Source organism: Caloenas nicobarica, chromosome 23 (genome assembly GCF_036013445.1).
Source record: "Caloenas nicobarica isolate bCalNic1 chromosome 23, bCalNic1.hap1, whole genome shotgun sequence".
NCBI lineage: Eukaryota > Metazoa > Chordata > Aves > Columbiformes > Columbidae > Caloenas > Caloenas nicobarica.
Window position 1 is genome coordinate 2890516 of NC_088267.1, and position 15972 is coordinate 2906487.

The 15972-nt window shown below is 52.4% G+C and overlaps 2 protein-coding genes across 2 annotated transcripts; one reads left to right on the top strand and one right to left on the bottom strand.

Annotated features, from left to right (window-relative positions):
- Window positions 1-6679: 6679 nt before the first annotated feature.
- On the bottom strand, window positions 6680-10333 carry CDCA8 (cell division cycle associated 8). The gene is made up of 10 exons (XM_065650739.1): window positions 10252-10333; window positions 10043-10171; window positions 9714-9754; window positions 9137-9212; window positions 8764-8903; window positions 8420-8499; window positions 7990-8088; window positions 7685-7811; window positions 7078-7164; window positions 6680-6724 (listed from the first exon to the last, which is right to left on the bottom strand). The coding sequence occupies exons 1-10, from the start codon at window positions 10331-10333 to the stop codon at window positions 6680-6682; spliced, it is 906 nt and encodes a 301-aa protein (XP_065506811.1).
- Window positions 10334-10521: 188 nt separating this feature from the next.
- AIRIM (AFG2 interacting ribosome maturation factor) lies at window positions 10522-12187 on the top strand. The gene is made up of 4 exons (XM_065650712.1): window positions 10522-10787; window positions 10939-11118; window positions 11195-11313; window positions 11405-12187. Exons 1-4 carry the CDS (start codon window positions 10522-10524, stop codon window positions 11470-11472), a joined length of 633 nt encoding a protein of 210 aa, XP_065506784.1. The 3' UTR covers window positions 11473-12187.
- The last annotated feature ends 3785 nt before the right edge of the window (window positions 12188-15972 follow it).

Sequence of the window (15972 nt, forward strand, 5' to 3'; positions counted from 1 at the left end):
CACGTGCAGTGTGCCTGGGTGGATGTGGCTCTCCCTTGCACTGTTTTGTAGGATGAGTCAAACTGTAATGATGCCATTTTGTATGGTAATTAGGTTAACAGGGTGGATGGACATTTGTGCACTGTCTTAATCCAGAGCTGACAGCGTTTTTGTATCCAGCATCTGTCTGGTGAAATCCATACGTGTTTTTTACACAAGCTGACATGTTCTAGCAACCCCACAAGGAGGTTTTATTGCTTTTATTTTTAGAGATGGGAGCGCAGCTCACACCCAGCGCTCAGCTCCTGGAAGGTGACTTTCCCCATCTGCCGCGCTGAAGGAAACTTTCCCAGCTGCGTCCCTTCCGCTCCGAGAGTTCCTTCACTGAGTCTTGACACCACAGTCAGTGAACAAAAACAAATATTCTCCTCTAAAGTGCAAAGCAAATGGTGCTGAACATTTCCAGGGGAAAGGCCGCTGGAGTGCCCTGCTCTGCCGTGCCAGGGCGGCACTTTTGCCCCGCAGGTTAAGGGCTGGCAGAGGTCTGTGCCTGAGGGATGCAGTGCCAGCGCACCCCCCGGCACCTGCAGCCCTGCGGCGGGGAGCACCCCGGGTCTGGGTGCCCGAGGTGGCCGCGGGGGCTGTGCCGAAGGGACCGCACAGCCCAGGCGGACGCTGCGTTGGGCAGAACAGGCTGTTGGTCTCCCTGAAATCAGCCGTGCAGGCCAGGTAGAGCAGCACGTTGTTTGGTAGCAGGCGGCAGCGCGGTACCGCCCGCCGTGCAGTGGCAGCTCCCGCCGCTGCAGGCCTGATCCCTGATGGAAGACATAAATAGCATCTGCTTAATAATATGAGTTTCCTTGTAGTTAGTTAATTAAATGGGTCTTTGGAGCCTTGTACGGGGTTTTGTAGACCTTTTATTATCATCTGTAAGTATTACAAGTGAATTATTAATGATGAAAGGCAAAGATTTACAAAGGGAATGGATGCCGCGGGAGATGTTCACAGTGCGGCTGGAAATCTGCTGGAGTCAGATCCTCCCGTCAGCTGCTCTGTGGGGACCAGGCTCTGAGTGACCATGGCACAAGGAGCCCCAAGGCAGCTCTCACCTGCCCGGCACCTCCTCTCCTGGCCAAGCAGAGCGGTACAGCCGCGGTGCTGGTGGCTGTGCTGGCCCAGCTGGTCCCAATGTTGCTTGCTTAGTTTTTTAATGGAAATAATTTGTCTTTAAGTTTGGCCCCTGCCCGGTCTGGTTGCTCACTCGCCATCCTGCTGTTTCACACCCAGAAGAGTAATAACGGTGAACCGAAACCTTCATTTGGTAGAAAAGCCAGATCCCAAGGATCAAGTGCACTTTGGATGCTCTTTATGTTTACATTTTATCTATAAAGTACATTATGGTTCTCTAGGCAGGGAGTTGAACCAACTCGATTCTGGATCGTCTCCCCATTTTCCTGCTCCTGGGCCATTTGCTTGTGTTATCGTGTCCCGAACACCCCCTGCGGGAAACAGACCTGGAATCAAGTTGGTTCATCTCCAGATGCTTTTTGATATTCATTAACTACATGTTATATACTGTAAATACTTAACTGAGAAGTCAATATATATTTTTATAAGGTTGAATCAAATGTAATATATTATCATAAGGGACACTGTGTACATTTCATGTTTGAGCCATAGTCAGACATCTCCAGGGAATCACAGTTGGTTTGGAATAATTAATAATAATAAATGGTAACAAAGATTTATTGTCATTTTTGTTAATTTTGTATTTATTGAACTATGTTTGAAGACTGCAATAATGAGATATCTAAATACCTAAGTAAAACCAACCACTAATTCTGGCCTGGCTTGTCTGTGTGGGTCATTTCAGGGGTTCCGATGAGCAGTACCACTTGAGCAGGGGCAGCAGGTGTCAGCTGAGGAACAGTTTTGGTAGCAGCAAGGTGTGAAATGACGCGTTCTTTTCTTAGTGTGTGGAGACTCTGGTCCTGCTGCAGAGGTGGCAGCAACTGTGGAACTCAGGATGGTGGTTTCTTGCTATTGACACTTTGTTAGAGGGAAAAAACCCTCACCTGGTGAGTACAGCATGTGTGTTTTGGGGAGAGAAAGGTCCGTGGCTGGCCTGTTGGGCCAGGTGCTGTTCGGGTGGGCAGGGACCACCTGTCACCCAGGGGACCTGGTACCCTTGGGAAGCACTCGCAGCGTGGAGCTGTCGATACGACAGTGATTGTCGGTCTGATGTACGTGGATGCTGCTGAGCAGGGGGAAAACACCGCAGAGTTACTGTGCTCAAGGCATATAATTGTGTAATTGAGTAGATGAAAGCAGTGTATGGCCAGCATGTTAAATGCAAACACTGCACAAACAAAAATGTTTAGAAATAATTCGATGCGGCTCTTTCGCTAGTTCATGTTTGTTCTCTTCTTCTTAGGCTGCTTAATGCCAAAGGACATGAGCAAAAGCCTCGTTTCGCTGTGCTGAGAACAGTGACAGCTGCTAGGAAAAAGAAACTGAATGGGCGCTTAAATGGGTGAAGTCTATTTGCTGTCTGTCGATCAATTAATTCAGCTAGTCTTTGCGAGGAGCCTGGCCAGGGCTATATTGGGACTACAAAGAAATAATTAGAGCTCTGGAGCAGAGTTATGAATAGTGGATGGCGAGTCCCAGCCAAGCGGAGGCTGCAGGTTCAGCCGCCCAGCGCAGGGACGAGGCCGCGGGGACCCGCTCCCGCTGTCCCCATCGCTGCCACCGTCCGCTGTGCCGCTGGTGACCCCGCGGGGACAGAGGTGACTGTCCCACCGCAAGCAGCGGGGAGCAGGGACCGACCCAGGGCACCCGGACTGGAACAAATGCTGGGGTTTGCGGCATGTCCCAGTTTGGGTGGCCTTGGTGCAGGGCTGGGTGCCACCAGCAGCCCCCCACAGCCCCCGGTAACCTTGACTGCCTTTGCATTTCCCGGCGCCTGCTGACAACGGAGCCATCTGCCCAGCAGCGACGTGCCTGGGAGGCACAGGAGCCGTTTAATTACACAATTATAAATGTCTTTGGCCTTTTTATCTTGCTGAGGCTGCCGAGCACCTTCAGCATCAGACAAAGAGAAGCCGTTATCGCTCTGTGCAGGCGCTGCCGTCCTGGGCAGCAGCCGCAGCTGAAGTGGCACAAAAAAAAGCCGAGGAACAGGATGGAGCCAGCGGGTCGGATCGGTGCTGGAGCCGCTGCCTGGGCACAGGCTGTGCCGCGCGGCCGCGTCCCGGGGGCTGGCGCGGCCCTTTCCCTGCCTTGATTTTTGTTGTGTTCCAACAACCCGCTGCTGTCTCACAGCACACAGCAGAGCAGCAGATAAAGATATAAATCTCTGCTTTGACTTGCGGGGAAACGCGATGTGTCAGGTACCACATCACACGGCATCAAAATGTCATGTGACATAATGAAGCAAACTTCCCAAAATAAAACTTTATTCTAGAAATATACTTGTCACTACCAATTTAAACTCTTGCCAAAGAACTGTGATTTGATGCAAGTTACTTTTGCCAGCAATTTACAAAAGTGGGTGGGTTTAATTACTATTTATAAGAGTCTAAAGAGAGAGAAGAAGGTGTCTGTTAACTGTACAACAGAAACCCAGATCCTTAATGTAGCTCCAACGTAGCAGAGCTTGAGAGAAGGAGAGCGAAATGTGATCCACTTTGAGCAATCACGGAAAAGGAGCGTGTCCCCTATCCCCACTTTGTCCCCAGCCTGTTCCAGTCTCTGCTGGGACGTGACAAACCACAGGTGAGTGATGAGCGAGGTGGCAGCCGCCGAGGGCAGGGGGGAGCGGCACTTGGACTCCGTTATTGATTTGAGGAATGTTTCAAACAGGTCATTTATTTTCATTAGACTTCTGCCAACGTGTTCATATCGGTGTCCCCTACGTAGGTTGACATCTGTCCTCAGGAATGCTTTAATTGCATTTTCTTCGCTTTACACAGCTCTTAGCTAATGCATTCTGGCTTCATTAGATTAGACACCTATTGTCCTGAGGATGTTGTCATGTTTTCAAATGGCTTCAATCAGCACCTCCCAGGTACTGGCTATTTCAGGAGATAATAAAACCGAAACCTCATTTGGACTGGGTGAGTAATGGAGGTGCATCTCCCACCCCCATCCAGCCGGGCTTTAAATTTGAGTTCTGACATCCCCTGGATGCTGGCAGAACACAATTAAGTCTCTTGTCTTGCAGGCATCGGCTGCACGGTTACACTCTGCTGGGGAGGAAGAGCTCTGCAATGGGAACCGGCTTTCTAATGATCTTGTCACCCCGAGCAGCACAGGGAGATTAAATAAAAGACCGAGGGAACAGTTGAGATCAGAACTCAGATTTCCAGATGCTGGGTCATGGCTGGCTCGCGGTGCTGCAGCTGCTCAGCCCCGGCAGCTCACGAGCTACCACACCATCCACATCTATCCTTCTCGCCCCACAGGCGGTATTTTGGCTTCTGGAATTCATCTTACCTAGCAAGGGACTCTAAAAATATAACCCAGACAATTTCCTCCCCTCATTTTTAATAATCTCTTTCAGTCTTAAATTAGTTTTTGAAAATATGTATTGGGATGATACACTTTTATCACAGCTGATAGACAATATTCATCACACCTCTGTCCTAATGCTCACAACACGCGCATGTTCATTACAGTAGCCCTGCATCAATTTGAACAGCACTTAATTCATTATAACTCCATTACTGCCTGTGCATGTTCCCCACACCAACTGTACTGGCGATTTGTCACCCGTGTCCCCACGGGCAGCTCTGGTCCCCAGCGCGCAGGGACGGGATGGAACGGCCCCGTCAGAGCACAGTGGGTGGGAGATGCTGCCCTGTCCCCACACACAAACAGGGCTCACTCCGGGATGGGACAGGTGGGAGAGCAGAACTGAAAAAAGCACTTTTCCTGCTCAAGATCCCCTGCAGGCACAGCGAGGCTGAGGCGACCCTATTCTGGCAAAATCCCATGTCTGCAAGAAACCTCTCTGTAAGCAGAGACCCAAACATCAGGGCAGAGGAGGAGCTGCGGTGCCCGTTTGGGCCAGAGCCAAGAGCAAGGGGAGGAGGTGACATGATCGAGAGACAGGTGACAAAGAGGAAAATCACTGAAGCCTGAGCAGCTCAGCAAGTTGCATTACAATGAGAGCTGCAGCGATGGTAAAGCTGCAACATCTGTCGTGTCCTGGCAGCGTGGAGTTGTCTACTTGGCAAAAAATAAATCTCGGTAGCTGTGCAAGAGCAAGGACACGGTGCTCAGTTCACGTGCCAGGTCATCTTGTTCTGTGCCATGCCCCTGTCATCAGCTGGCATGTGGAAGGGTCAGGGCAGGATTTATGCTCCTCACCACGTGCCCGTAGGTTTATGGCACCATAAAATGTGTGGGCTTTGAACAAACAAAGCTGAGCAGTTCTGCACAGCCCTGCACTTTCCAAAGCAGCTTCACGATTCCCTTTAACGTGACTGATTCCCTTTTATCCCGCAGCTCCAGCTCTGCAGCAAGCAGCTTCCCCCAGCAAAGCTTCGCTGAGACGCGTGTTGCCGGGAACAGATGGCTGGTGCCAGATGGAGAAGGTGGCTGAGGAGGGAGATGCTATTAGGTGGGGCAAGCCACAGGCTCCAAACAATCGGCAATTAACTCAGGCTATTAGCATCAAACTTCGTCTCCAAAGTTCCCTCCCTTTGCCATTGGGCCTCCTCATTTCCAGGTTAGCTGGATGTTTGATGGGAAAATGAACCCCTAACTCATTCACAGCTGGCGGGCTGGGCTGTGCTGAAAAAGGACTTTTGCTGCCCAGGATCCTCTGTGGGCACAGCGAGGCCGGGGCGATGTTACTCTGGAAAAATCCCAGGTCTGCAGCGAGGTTGTTGCTGTTTTCTGTGTTCCCAGGGACTCCAGCAGCACCCGGGTGCTGCTCACACTGCGGTGGGGATGCAGCTCCCCAGGCTCCCGGCACAAGGTCATCCTCAGGGGGAATCAGCTTTTGGTCCAGAGCAGAGACCCCTCCCAGCCCACCCCCTCGGCTAGGGGCTGCACACAGGTCCCAGCGCCAATCTGGCTCCCAGCATCCCCTCAGATCTCACCCACATTTCCAGTTACCACCTCGCAGCAAATGAATTAATTTCAATTTGTGGATGAAACACGGCGCAGTGGAGCCCTGAACTGTGCCAAATCAGCAGGGTTTGTACTTTATAAGGAAGATTGACCCATAACTAGTAAATATTGATTTTTCCCTGGAAAGCTGCTCTCAGCCCGTTGCTGCGGGGCTGCCCAACACCGGCAGAACAGCAGACAACGGTCACGGTTACAGCATTGGGCTGCAGGAGCGGATTTTCTCTTAATGACAACCACCGTGGCCGTGGCTCAAGGTGCTCTCTCGGGGAGCAGATCAGCAGCGGCAGTGCTGGGAGCAGAGCCTGCAGATTTCAGAAGCTTAAGCAGTATTGCCAGGCTGTGCCCAGCTGATGCACACCCTGTGACACAACCAGGAAAACCACTTTTTCTCATGGAACCAGCTGCAAAAGTGGTAGATTCTATTAAGTGCTTAAAAAATTTTACTTCTTAGAAAAAAAATAAAATGCATAAGTTCAGTATGAATTAGAACAAGAACTCAGGGTGGCAGCCCTAAATGTAGCATTGCGTATTTACAGAGGCACCTCAACATTCACTGGTTTCATCTCTGAGTTTTTGCACCGCTGCAAGCTTGTGCGAGGCGAACCTAGAAAGAAAGAGAAATGAATCAGCACTCAGAGACACTTCGATAGCCCACAACCACTTACAACTTCTGCCTGAAGTAGAAAACACTTTCAGTTTTGATTCAGTTTTTCAAAACATTGACAACAGTTCTGTTTCAAGAAACGCGTGTGGTTCATCCAGGTTGTATTAAGCTGGATGTGATGTGAAGCTGCTCCCCCTCCTGCCGCTTCTTGGCCAGTAACATAAGCCAAAATACAGGACAAGGAAGGGAAAGAAAGAAGGAGTTTCTACTACAGCTCCACAGTCCAGTGACTAATGACAGTGACAACAGTGCCCGACAACTGCAGGTCATGGCTGATCAAACCACAGACTTACCGAGAGTTTCTTCATAATCCCTTGCGCCTCTGGATCCAGATGAAGAAGATTCTTTTTGGTCAAATCACTTGCTGTTAAACAAATGCTCTGTAAAAAAAAAGAAAAAAGAAGGCAAACAAATATTAGGTTTTCTGTTTCATGAGCTGTAGTAGCCTGAAGCTGAAAAAAAACCACCCCGACAAAATCAAAAACCGAACTGAGCCAAACACACAAAAAAACAAACCCCACAAACCTAAAAAAATTTAAAAAAAAATCAAATCCAAGCAGACTAGGAGACCATGTATGGGCAGAGAACGACATTCAGCTTGACCAGAAGCTCGTCTCCTGCCTTCCTTGCAGCGCATTAACACGTCACTGCCAGCAGCAGCAACTGTAAACGTCACTCAACTGCCCAGCAAAACAATGTTCTACATTCTGCTTGGACCAGCTTGAACAGCTCCCGTTTCTGACTCAAAAATCTCTCCAGGTTCTTTTTAGTCTAGCCCAATCCCCTGATAAACTGGCACAACTAAATAGATGAGGGGATGGCCTGAAACCAGGCAGGGCCCCAGGGAGCGACAAGCTGACCCTTCAGCACAGACTGTACAGGTTAAAGCTGCTGCCTCACCTGCCCTCCTCCTACAGGGACCTTGATGCAAATGTCGCTGCTGTCAGCGAGGGGGCTGCCGTTGGCAGAGATGGTGTAGACACGTTCATTTACTGCTGGCGTGCGCAAACCCGGCGTCTTGAAGACTCTGAAACCAAAAGTTACAGGTAATTTCACCGCGATTGCTTGAAGCACTTTGACTAAAAGTCTTTCATTTCAGGTTTAAAGAGCCACTAAGGATTGTGTACCAATAGATGACATACATAAAGCAAAGGGCAAGACAATTCCCTGTATAAGAGATTAATAGAGAAACCATAGACACAAACCTGGAATCAAATCTGGGTGTTATCATGGAGGTGCCTCCCCGAGCACAGAGATCAATTGTATTACCAGTAGCTGGGGTGATAAAGTTGCTTTTGCTTGATCTGTTAGAGGATAATAAACAAACATCTGCTCACCAGATGACATTTAACCAATGTACAAGCTTTATCTTATCAAAGACTTGAAGGAGGTTATCACCCCAGCAAAGCAGAGGCTCTGGCTGAAAAAGGCAAACCCCACAGCTCGGGATGGCTGGTCAGCACAGGGATGAGATTGCCAGTCTTTCACTTGCTGCCAGATTACTGACTTTTTCCTGTAGCATAGCACAACTATATCAACCAGCTAAACTGTACTCCCTTCCATTTAAGAGTTATGTTAGCACTATATGCTTATTCTCCATTTCCAAAATCCAGGTTAAAAGATATCCCCTATTACCTGTTACTGATGCGCTTCACTCTTGCCGAAGGAGCCCTTCTGCTTCTGGACACTGGCGCTTTTTTAGTGGACGCCTTGACCTGGAACACCAAATCAGTGACTTCACCCTTGTGTGACAGCTGAGGCCACAACAAACTGACACTTCCACACAACAAGCTCCTTTTCCTGGCACAAGAATCCAGAACAAAACCCCATACAAGCATCTGTAACCATCCTCTATCGCTAGAAGTGTCAGGAAGTGACGCCTGTGTTCAAGTCCCCTCTGAGCATCTATCACAGGGGCAGCAGCTTGGGAAGGAGTTTACATGTGGGGAATAAAGGCACCACAAGTTGTAGCTCTTTACTTTTGCAGCTCTTGGGTTAATGTTTTCAGCTTCCACATCTCCTGGACGTTGGGTGTCATGCTTTGCTTTCTTCGCTAGAGGAAGCAAAGGAACTTCTTCTTCTTCTTCAATAGCTTCAATATCCTGATTACATTTTTGCACTAAAAAGAGAAAATGCTATCAGTGGTTGATGGAGCACTATCTTGAATTATTTTGAGTGTTTTAATAAAATTGAGTAGAACTACTGCAGATAGTAGGGATAAAAGTTGAAGTATTTCTCTGTCTTTAAGTAGATTGAAGGATGTAAGTAAGAACCGAATTATTATTCACAGTATGTAAACCACAACATACTTTCATCTCACTGAACTCATCACAATGCTTAAGACAAACTGACCTTTCTTGATGACTTTTAAAGGAGTCTGGATAACTTCTGCTGCCAGCTTGTTTATTTCTGTTATTTCCAAGTCTGCCTAAAATTAACAACCGTTAAAACACCATTAGGAATATCAGTATCATAAACTTCCAATAAGTCCACGCTGTAAAGCAAACCCCTAATTATTTCCCCGCAAGAATACCCCTGTGTTTTCTGTTCAAACTGGGACCTTTCAGTTGTTCTGGAAGCGGCAACCACACGTGAGGTCTGCACGCCATTCAGAACTAATGTGCCTTGTTCAGCAGCTGTGAGTGTGCAACACTGCCCCGCTGCTCAGCCCACTTAGAAATGCTTTAATTTACTGGAAAGCGTGTGAGGTCTCAGGGATCTGGGAACAAGACCAGGCAGGTAAGGCCAGTTCGAGCAGGGGCAGGACACAAATCCTCCACTGGTACCAGAGGCACCTCTTACTAGAAGTCTCAAAGCAGCATTTGCAAAAGTGTTGATGTGACCTTTTCTCTTGCAACATTCCTGCAGCTGTTCCTGAAGTGCTGTGTAACGTCCTCAGAAAAGCTGAATCTTTGGGCTGGGTACGTACCGTTGCGGCTTCTTCCAACACCTTTTCGCTTCCTCCTTTAGCTAAAAAGAAAATATTTTTTTAAAAAACAACACATATCTAGGACAGTCCAGACAGCACACTGGACGTACTTTAATACGTCACCACCTGGGTGCAAAACAGCGGCACAAAGCGGTTTTACCGGCAGCGATCGAGCAGCTTCTGACAGCGAGAGCGACGCTGGAACAGCCGCGGGGGCCCCGGACAGAGATCCCGGCTGCTCCCTTAGTTTTTACTGTTTCTCATCACCGGAGGGAAGCGGCGGCCCCGCCAGCCCGGCGCCCCCGCCAGCCCGGCGCCCCGGCCCGTACCGAAGTACTCGATCCAGTTCATCTCGCGGATCTGCACCGGCAGCCGCAGGATCGCCATGTCGTACATGTCCTCCACCTCCTTGACCAGGCGCTCTCCCTTGGCCCGCAGCCGCTCCAGCCGGCTCTGCACTGCGGGACACACGAGGCTCAGCCCGGGCCCGGCACCGCTCCCCCGGGCCCTCCGTGTGCCCCGTTCCCGCCCCGCCTACCTTCGCGGTCGAAATCCTTCAGGAACGCCGCCAGCTTCCTGCGCCGCGCACTCGCATCGGCCTTCCTCCGCGCCGGAGCCATGGCGGCGGGAGCGGGGGTTGGAGATCGGCAGCGGGACCGGGCCTGGGAACGGGACAGGCCTGCAGCGCCGCCGCCGCACGTTCAAATCCAAACGTTGTCGCCGATAGGCCAATCAGCGCTCAGCATCACCACGGATAGGCCAATCAGCGCTCAGCACGGCGTGGCCAATCGGAGCTCGGCGCGGCTCAATGGCGTCACCCGCGGGCGCCATGGCGGCGGTGCTCCGGGAGTGGGCCGCGGCGGCGGAGCGGCGGGACGCGGCCTGGCGGGCGGCGCTGGCGGGCTGGGCCGCGCTGCTGCGCTCGCTGGCCGGGCTGGCGGCGCAGATGCGGGCGGCGCGGCGGCTGGCGTGGGCCGGCTCGCCCCTGGGCGCCTTCGGGGAGCTGCGGGCGCGGCTGTGGCGGAAGCAGCGCGGCGCGGCCGAGGCGCTGCTGGAGCAGCTGTGCGGCCGGCGGTGAGAGCCCGGGGTGGGCCGGGCGGGGGGCCGGCTGGGGCGGCCGGCGGGGAGAGCCCGGGGTGGGCCGGGCGGGGGGCCGGCTGGGGCGGCCGGCGGGGAGGGCCCGGGGTGGCGGGGCCGCCGCTGAGCGCCCCGCTTGGCCGAGCAGGGCGGAGCTGCGCGCCGTGCGGGACAGCGCGGGGGCCGGCGGGGCCGCGGTGCTGCGGCTGTACGAGCAGCGGGCGGCGGAGCTGGGGCTGGCGGCGGCTCTGCGGCGGGGGCCGCGCTGCCCCTCGCTGGCGGACGCGCTGGAGGGGCTGCAGGACGTGGAGCGCTACTACCGGCACCTGTATCCTTCCATGCGCGGGCTCTGGGCAGCGCGGGCCGGTGCCTTTTTCTCTTTGTCGTCCTTACCGGGCACAAAGGTACCTGGAGAGCGACCTCCTCCTGCGCCGCATCAGCTGCGACAGCCTGGCAGACATGGAAGCCCTCCCGCAGGCCTGGGAGAGGATCATGGAGCGCTACAAGGAGGATGTTGTTCAAGGTAGCTCTGCTTCCAGCAGGTTCTTGTAGGTCAGTAGTACAGGTGAGGTACACGAAGTTAATGGGGTTGTTTTTTTTTCCTTCCAACCCAGATGCGCTTCTCAAGATCTCTCTGTTTGTGGACAACCAGCGAGAGCTGTGCTGCTCACCCGGCTCCTGACAGAGAACAGAGGGGCTGATGCCGACCAGCTTCTGCGAGTGGCTGGTGTGTTCTGAGGTGACCACAAGGAGGAAGATTTGAGGAAGCTCTACTGGTGCTTCTTGGAAGCTGAATGAGTTTGGTACGTGGTCTCAGTGGCAAATGCTTGGACGGTGTCATTTTCAAGTGGAAATGGACTCTTCTGAAGGAGAGGCTGAGCTAAACAAACCATGAAGGTGGACAGAAGTTGTCTTCAGCTGCAGAAGTTGCCCTTTCTGTTGCCTGCCATGGATATTTTGTATACTGAAAAAAGTTGAGACTTACTAACCTGAGGTGCACAGCAAATATGTGACCATGACATGAGGTCCAGCAGGCTGATCCCATGTCAGAAAGGTGTTTAGGTACTGTCCTTACACATAAATAAAACATGTCAGGTCAGGGCTTGAAAACAGTTTGTACCTTGTGCCTCTGAGTAATGCCTTTGTTTTCATCCAACCTCTACGTTGAAGAGTGAGGAGCAAATTTGGCTCGAAAATGTAATTATGGAGGTGCCTGGACACCAGAGTGCTGACACAGGCAGTTTCGGTGTGTTACTGGTCTGATACCTCTGCTAGGGCACGTTTAAATCACAGCCTTAAAACATCACGTTCCCGGATAGTAGTGGGATGTCTGTCTTTAAATAACATGCTTAGTAAGAAAATGAACCTTTCCAGGGAAGACCAAATAAAGAATTGTTTGTGGACAGACAGCAGCCATACTCGTGCTCTGTGGTTTTGTGGCGAAGCGGCTCTTGAGCCCGGGAGGTGTGTGACCAGCTGAGGGCACTGCTTGAGCGTGGAACCACGGGCTGTCCCGTGCAGTAATAACTGCGGAGAGAAATAACATCATCCTCTTGGCGCTGGCGCGGCTGCTGGCGTCATGGCTGACGGAACCGGCGTTTGTTAAGGGCAGGGCGTCAATCTGGGGGGTGAGGCGGGTGCTGCCCCCAGTGCACGTGGGCAGGGGTCCGGGTGCAGGTGGGGAGCTTGGCGGCCGTGGCGGGTGGTTCTCCTCCGCTGCTGAAGGGGATTCTCTGAGCCCCCGTGCTCCATATTGCTGCGGGATGCTGGTGGGGTCCTGCCCACCAGCCGCCGCCCCGGCCCTGCAGCCCCTGCGCCGGAGCGTGACCGCACGGTGAGTCACGGTGCGGCTGCCCGGAGCCTTTTGCTTGGCCACCCCCTTCCCAGGGAAGGAGGAACGGAGTCCTGCTGCTGCTGCTTCAGCTAAGATAAAGCAGATGATGTGGTGAAGATACTGGTTGGGCACATCAGCCAGGAACGTGGTTTGTTCAGCGAACGTCTGCACAGCAGCCTCAGCGCAGACACTTCTGCGTGCAAAGCGCTCCCATCCCCAAGCGGCTCCGTGTCACCGTGACCCGTCACTGACTCATGTTGTCAGCGCTGCTGATGCTGCGGGTTGCATCACAGCACCAGTTCAGTATAAGGCGTTTATTTTCCTGTCCGCAGCAGGATGAGCAATTTCATCTAGTTCCCTTTGCCAGAGCTTCAATCCCAGCCGCAAACTCCTGAGAAATTCACGTCCCGTGTTCAGGTCCTGGTCAGCAAAGCAGCGCAGGTGAACTCCATCAGCCATCGCTGTCTGACCCGCGCACTGTCCCCGGGGACAGCGCTGGCTCCTGGTTGCGAGGGGGGGCGGGTGCAGGCTGTGGTGTGACACGGGTGGCAGCGGGGTTGTGCAGACACACTCCCACCCTGACAGCTGCCTGCTGCTGTCTGCAGGGGCTGCCAGATCAGTCCCACAAACAGGTGGATGTTGTGGTACAGCAAAGAGCAAAGGTAATGGCATCTGAGAACAGGGACAAGAGGAGGCGAGTGACAGCTGCTGATGCGAGGACAGGAGCTCCACCTGTGCCAGACCTCAGAGAGGGCAGGGACCGAGGGCAGCACCACAGGCTCTGAGACTAACTGGTAACATAAAACAACCATAAAAATAAATCCAAGAGCCTTTGTATTTTGAGCAGAGCTCTTAAAGTATTCTTGCATGGAGATCTGTCTTTCAGGAATGCAATAAAACCAAGTTAGCAGCTGGAGCTACCTTGTTAAAGTCACATTTTTCAGGAAATACAAAGCTCATGCTTTGATTTTCAGCTTTACCTCCTGCTAACTTAATTTGAAAATAGTTACTTTTCACTTATAGGGAAAGCACAAACTAGAATCAGTTACTAAATTTGAATGCCCACAAACATTTATAGAGAGCATCTGACTTCTATCTGGTTAGTTTGTGTTTTCCTGTAGGGTGAAAGTCAGATTCTGCTGCTGTGGTGTCTGCACAGATCTGCCGCAGAGATGGGGACCCGCTGCGGGTAACTCCAGGCTTTTCAAAGAAACCCAAAAGCTTTGCTGCAGTCTGAACCCGTGGATTTCAAACAGATTTCAAGATTGAATTTACTACAAGGGTCCATCGTCAGGAAAACGACAAAGGATTTGGCACCTGAATTTAAGTGTAAAGTGAATTGGAGACAGAAAAATGTGATAAAAAGTTTCGTGAGTCATTTAATAAACCAAGCAGGGGTTTCACAAGCCCCTGTGGTTTCCATGCTGATTCTTTGAGACTTTCATCCTGGCCTGAAGCAGAACTCCTTGGGGATTTTGCAGGGCCCGGGAGCTTATCCGCTCAGAAATAAACCAAACTTTCTCCCGTTGGCGTTAATTGGGCGTGCAGCTCTGTTCTAGTGATCCCTCTGGGGCCGCCGGTTCTGCCCTTCATGCTGCTGTATCTGCCAGTCCTGCGCAGGTTTTACTTCAGTCCTCCCTTCCTGCTTTTCCCTCAGCCCGTTCCCTCCTCCTGGGGAAACAAATCCACAGTAGGTGTCTCCTGAACTCGCCTGAACTCCTGTCCCCAGCACCTTCCTGACTAATCCTTTCCAGATGTGCAGGAACTTTCATGTTTAGCAGTTCTGTTCAAGTTCCTCATTCATTCTCAGACTGGGCAAACATTGTATTTCCTAGTATTATTTATCCCTGCCCGTCCTCTCATCTAGTTTCCAGCATAACTTTGAAGCGACCATCCTCTCCACAAAACCAGGCAGGGGATATGGTCAGTGCCTTCTCCACGTGACCCTTGTGTCCTGTCTCTGATGCTGAGCAGTCACGTTACACGTTGATTGCAAAACGCGGGCAGTAGGAGGGAGAGGGTGTCCCAGCTTCACGTTCTTGCTGTGGAACGGTTTGGTGCCATCGGTGCCCTGGGCTGCAGGAACGGCTGTGTGCCGTGGGACAAACATGCTTCGTTGTCCTGTGGTCCCGCCAGCTCACAATCACCATCACCTTCCCACGCAAGCAGCGCTTACAGAAATATTCTGTAGATCTTTAATTGCCCAGCAAAGCAAGTCTCGGTGAGACCGGGTGCTCCGCGTCCCCCAGCACAGCAGCCCGTGCCTCGCTGGGCCGATGCGGGATGGCTCCCTGAGCCTTTCTCTGGGCCACCTGGGGAAGGCAGAATGAAGAACAGCAAGCCGGTAAGTCTCCTAACCATTCTGCTATGTGAGGAATGAATCCAAGAGCCTTTGCACACTATTAATCTTTTCCAGTTCCTAAGAAAGCAAATGATCTCCTCCCGCTCCCATAAATTCAACATCTCTCTCCTGCTTCCTCCCCAAACAGCGTTTGAACTGTTCGCCAAGATCTTTATTAAAAACTACAAGATGCAGTTTTGTTTCTAAGCAAATCCCAAACAACCGTGTTAGGTGGAGAAGAAACATTTGGTGCAGTCAGCTTTAGAGCATTTTTGTATGCAGTCCATAGCCACTTGTCAGCCAGAGCGCAGACCAGCTCTGCACTGAGCACAATGGGACCTTTTCTCTTTTCTCCTGAGGTCAGGCGATGAATTCAAGCTGGTCAGACCTCACGGTCTCCTTTCGCAGAGCACCTGGCAGGAGCTGCATGCGCAGCAGAGGGATGCTCACCTGGGGCCGGCGCGGGGTCTGTCAGTCCTCGCCCTCTCGGCTCTGCAGGACACGTGGCCTCTGTGCTCTGCGGCGACGCTGCTCCTGCAACATGCAATGGCCCCAGGACACGCTGTGCCGGGCAGCTGCCAGCCCAGGCTGCTCTCCTGCCGTCCCCTCCTGCCCTTGGCGGGGATGTGTCCAGAGGTGCTGCAGACCCTGCTGTCCCCTTGGCGAGGCCCGGCCAGCGTCACCTCCCTGGGAGGTGTCGAGCAGCAGGTGACCGTCCCCAGCTCTGCTGTGAGCAGAGAAGCTGCAGCTGGTGCTGGGAGGCCGTGACCGAGGGGCTGTGGGTGCTGGGACAGCTGGGGACATCGCAGGGTCCTGGGGAGGGTGGCTCCGTGCGGCAGCGCCGGCGAGGTGCGTGCCGGGGACCCGCCAGCTGCCGTGTGTCACCGCCATTCCTTGGCACTGCGAGCAGCGTGTCACAGCCTTCTCCCTTCCATTTCCTAATGTTCCCTCAGTCTGAAACACATCAGCCAGTGCTGAGAACAAACATTCGCAGAGGAAGCCAAAGC